Genomic DNA, 5000 nt, shown 5'->3' with positions numbered 1-5000 from the left:
CTGCTGCTTCACATTAAAACACTTCAGCTGGCTTTTATTGTGAAGCAGCCACAGGAAACAGTGTATTTGTTGTCAGGTTGTCAAGGTTACAGATTAATTCGTACCGGGACTCAACACCTGTCACCTGTCAGACTCTGCCCACACCCTATCAGACTGTCAGACTCTGCCCACACCCTATCAGACTGTCAGACTCCACCCACACCCTACCAGACTGTCAGACTCCACCCACACCCTACCAGACTCCGCCCACACCCTATCAGACTGTCAGACTCCACCCACACCCTACCAGACTGTCAGACTCCGCCCACACCCTATCAGACTGTCAGACTCCGCCCACACCCTACCAGACTCCGCCTACACCCTATCAGACTGTCAGACTCCGCCCGCACCCTATCAGACTGTCAGACTCCGCCCACACCCTATCAGACTGTCAGACTCCGCCCACACCCTACCAGACTCCGCCCACACCCTACCAGACTCCGCCTACACCCTATCAGACTGTCAGACTCCGCCCGCACCCTATCAGACTGTCAGACTCCGCCCACACCCTATCAGACTGTCAGACTCCGCCCACACCCTACCAGACTCCGCCCACACCCTACCAGACTCCGCCTACACCCTATCAGACTGTCAGACTCCGCCTACACCCTATCAGACTCCACCCACATCCTATCAGACTCCACCCACACCCTATCAGACTGTCAGACTCCGCCCACACCCTACCAGACTCCGCCCACACCCTATCAGACTGTCAGACTCCACCCACACCCTACCAGACTGTCAGACTCCACCCACACCCTACCAGACTCCGCCCACACCCTATCAGACTGTCAGACTCCGCCCACACCCTATCAGACTGTCAGACTCTGCCCACACCCTATTAGACTCTATCAGACTCCGCCCACACCCTATCAGACTGTCAGACTCCGCCCACACCCTATTAGACTCTGTCAGACTCCGCCTACACCCTATCAGACTGTCAGACTCCGCCCACACCCTATTAGACTCTGTCAGACTCCGCCCACACCCTATCAGACTCCACCCACACCCTATCAGACTCCGCCTACACCCTATCAGACTCTATCAGGCTCCGCCCACATCCTGTTAGGCCCCGCCCCTGCTTTCAGGTGTGGTACCTCTCTCTGGTCCAGCTGTAAGGAGCTCTTGATGAGATCTCTGAGAGCCGTCAGCTGATTCTTCTCCTCATCCTGACTCTGTTTGATCTGTGGAGTCAACAGAGGTCACATTTGTCAGCTCACCTGTCCTCTCACCTGTCTAGTCACCTGTCCTCTCACCTGTCTAGTCACCTGTCCTCTCACCTGTCCTCTCACCTGTCTAGTCACCTGTCCTCTCACCTGTCTAGTCACCTGTCCTCTCACCTGTCCTCTCACCTGTCTAGTCACCTGTCCTCTCACCTGTTCTCTCACCTGTCCTCTCACCTGTCTAGTCACCTGTCTAGTCACCTGTCCTCTCACCTGTTCTCTCACCTGTCTAGTCACCTGTCTAGTCACCTGTCTAGTCACCTGTCCTCTCACCTGTTCTCTCACCTGTCTAGTCACCTGTCCTCTCACCTGTCTAGTCACCTGTCCTCTCACCTGTTCTCTCACCTGTCTAGTCACCTGTCCTCTCACCTGTCCTCTCACCTATCTAGTCACCTGTCCTCTCACCTGTCTAGTCACCTGTCCTCTCACCTGTTCTCTCACCTGTCTAGTCACCTGTCCTCTCACCTGTCCTCTCACCTGTCTAGTCACCTGTCCTCTCACCTGTTCTCTCACCTGTCCTCTCACCTGTCTAGTCACCTGTCTAGTCACCTGTCCTCTCACCTGTTCTCTCACCTGTCTAGTCACCTGTCCTCTCACCTGTCTAGTCACCTGTCCTCTCACCTGTTCTCTCACCTGTCTAGTCACCTGTCCTCTCACCTGTCCTCTCACCTATCTAGTCACCTGTCCTCTCACCTATCTAGTCACCTGTCCTCTCACCTGTCTAGTCACCTGTCCTCTCACCTGTCCTCTCACCTATCTAGTCACCTGTCCTCTCACCTATCTAGTCACCTGTCCTCTCACCTGTCCTCTCACCTATCTAGTCACCTGTCCTCTCACCTGTCTAGTCACCTGTCCTCTCACCTGTCCTCTCACCTATCTAGTCACCTGTCCTCTCACCTGTCCTCTCACCTATCTAGTCACCTGTCCTCTCACCTATCTAGTCACCTGTCCTCTCACCTGTCCTCTCACCTATCTAGTCACCTGTCCTCTCACCTGTCTAGTCACCTGTCCTCTCACCTGTCCTCTCACCTATCTAGTCACCTGTCCTCTCACCTGTTCTCTCACCTGTCTAGTCACCTGTCCTCTCACCTGTCTAGTCACCTGTCCTCTCACCTGTCTAGTCACCTGTCCTCTCACCTATCTAGTCACCTGTCCTCTCACCTGTTCTCTCACCTGTCTAGTCACCTGTTCTCTCACCTGTCCTCTCACCTGTCCTCTCACCTGTCTAGTCACCTGTCCTCTCACCTGTCCTCTCACCTGTCCTCTCACCTGTTCTCTCACCTGTCCTCTCACCTGTCCTCTCACCTGTCTAGTCACCTGTCCTCTCACCTGTCCTCTCACCTGTCCTCTCACCTGTCTAGTCACCTGTTCTCTCACCTGTCCTCTCACCTGTCTAGTCACCTGTTCTCTCACCTGTCCTCTCACCTATCTAGTCACCTGTCCTCTCACCTGTCCTCTCACCTATCTAGTCACCTGTCCTCTCACCTGTCCTCTCACCTGTCCTCTCACCTATCTAGTCACCTGTTCTCTCACCTTTCCTCTCACCTATCTAGTCACCTGTTCTCTCACCTGTCCTCTCACCTATCTAGTCACCTGTCCTCTCACCTGTCCTCTCACCTATCTAGTCACCTGTTCTCTCACCTGTCCTCTCACCTATCTAGTCACCTGTCCTCTCACCTGTCCTCTCACCTGTCCTCTCACCTGTCCTCTCACCTGTCTAGTCACCTGTTCTCTCACCTGTCCTCTCACCTGTCCTCTCACCTGTCCTCTCACCTGTTCTCTCACCTGTCTAGTCACCTGTCTAGTCACCTGTTCTCTCACCTGAGCAGAACATATAACACAACTATGAGGGTCTTACATTGTACAGGTCAGCAGCCAGCTTCTCGATGTACTGCTTCAGTTTGTCAGCTGTTTTCAAACCGTCCTGAAAGAAACTGAAAACAAAGACAGAGCAGGAAGTTCAGGCAGATGTAACGAAATGAAATGAAGTGCAGATGTGCAGATGTGCAGATGTGCAGATGTGCAGATGTGCAGTGTGCTGCGGTTGGCGGCTTACTTGCACTGTGCGTGGTAATACTTGATGAGGTTCTGCAGCAGGTCCACTCCCTTCTTCACTTTGATCTCGTTGACTTTGATCAGATACTGTTGGACACAAACACACAGCTGTCAATCAAACCTGCTCACTAAAGGGACAAGTGATGTCACAGTGATGTCATCACCAGATCTTGTCGTCAGTCAATCAGGTCTCAAGTCACGTCTGAAACAATAATGTGAGTTTTGTCTCCTCTGCTGCTCAGAGCAGGTAAATCATCAGGATGCAGTTTGCTCATGTTAAGCGCTGTGCGGCCTGCAGCAGGCGGCTCCACGCGGCCTGCGCGGCCTGCGGGCGGCGCTGCGCGGCCTGCAGCGGGCGGCTCCATCAGCATTCTTGTACCTCACACATCTGCAGCTGGAACAGCCGCCTCTCTTTCTCCATCTCTTCAGCGATTTCAGCTCCAGTGATTTCGGTGCGGATCATCCCGTGTTGTTTGGCGTGTTCTCTCTTCTCCCTCTCGATCTTTGTGCTGAAAAACACAATCACACCATCAGATTTAACACCTGCTCACCTGTCCTCAGGTAACTTGTTCAGTCTGATCTAACCGGACCTGAGACTGAACTATACAATAAAACATCTGTGTTGGTGTTCCTCAGGGTTCTATTATAGATCCTCTATTATATATAATTTATCTTAATGTCTCTATCTGTTACATGTTAGCCTGTTAGCGTTAGCCTGTGGGGCCTGTTAATGCTAACAGGTGAAGATTAGCATTCATATATCTGGTAAAGATACAGAAGTGAAAGAAATTAAAGTTGATCAACTCTGATTTAAAAGCTTGTAATAATATAATAAAAACTTTAAACATATAAAGACAGTGTAGAAAAATATTGATGAGGTGTAATAATCATATTTATAAATTCAGCATAATGAACATTTCTGCTGCACTGAAGTCATCCTCAACACTTCCTGCACAGATGTTTCACATTAAAGGACTCACAATAAAGGGAAGGCTGGAAGACTTTTAATGTGAAATGTGCAGGAAATGTGGAGTTTTATACGCTGCAGTTTGACTGCCATAGAAAAAAACAGAATTAAGTTGAGTTCATCAGATCAGAAAACATTGAGGCTTCTTACTGAAATATGATCAATAGTTCAAATATACTCATGAAAAACGGGGAAATAAGAAGATAAAAGCGACATTCTCTGCAGACGAGGTGAATAAAAAACTCACAGCTTGGTCTCGTAGTCCTTCCAGGCTTTATCGAAGGGTTTCTTCAGATCCTGACGGAAACAAAATCAGAAATAAATCAATCAGGTTTCATCTGAAAATGAATTATAAACTCCTAATGTCTGCAGCAGAACTAATAATAAAAGTCAACACAAAGTTCTCAACATAAAAACAAAGAGTCGTAACATTTACTGTAAAAGCAGCATAAAACAAGTTAAAAAAGATTTAAATCCCTCAGACTGAATAAAATAACATTAATATAATAATATAAGATAAAGTGTAATATAATAATATAATAATATAATAATATAATAATATAAGATAAAGTGTGATATAATAATATAATAATATAAGATAAAGTGTGATATAATAATATAAGATAAAGTGTAATATAATAATATAATAATATAATAATATAAGATAAAGTGTAATATAATAATATAATAATATAAGATAAAGTGTAATATAATAA

At 48.0% G+C, this 5000-nt stretch overlaps 1 protein-coding gene across 3 annotated transcripts in view; it reads right to left on the bottom strand.

Annotated features, from left to right (window-relative positions):
• Positions 1–5000, bottom strand: part of asap1a (ArfGAP with SH3 domain, ankyrin repeat and PH domain 1a) — a 35656-nt gene that overhangs the window by 24736 nt on the left and 5920 nt on the right. For all 3 annotated transcript variants that reach the window (XM_042428397.1, XM_042428398.1, XM_042428400.1), the window contains exons 5-9: positions 4532–4581; positions 3697–3826; positions 3319–3404; positions 3121–3196; positions 1137–1223 (exon numbers count right to left, since the gene is read on the bottom strand). In XM_042428397.1, coding sequence (XP_042284331.1) covers positions 1137–1223; positions 3121–3196; positions 3319–3404; positions 3697–3826; positions 4532–4581 — 429 coding nt within the window. The remainder of the gene's footprint in view (positions 1–1136; positions 1224–3120; positions 3197–3318; positions 3405–3696; positions 3827–4531; positions 4582–5000) is intronic.

Source organism: Thunnus maccoyii, chromosome 12 (genome assembly GCF_910596095.1).
Source record: "Thunnus maccoyii chromosome 12, fThuMac1.1, whole genome shotgun sequence".
Taxonomy (NCBI): Eukaryota; Metazoa; Chordata; class Actinopteri; order Scombriformes; family Scombridae; genus Thunnus; species Thunnus maccoyii.
The sequence above is the reverse complement of the archived record's forward strand: the minus strand, read 5'-3'. Positions and strand labels throughout refer to the sequence as shown.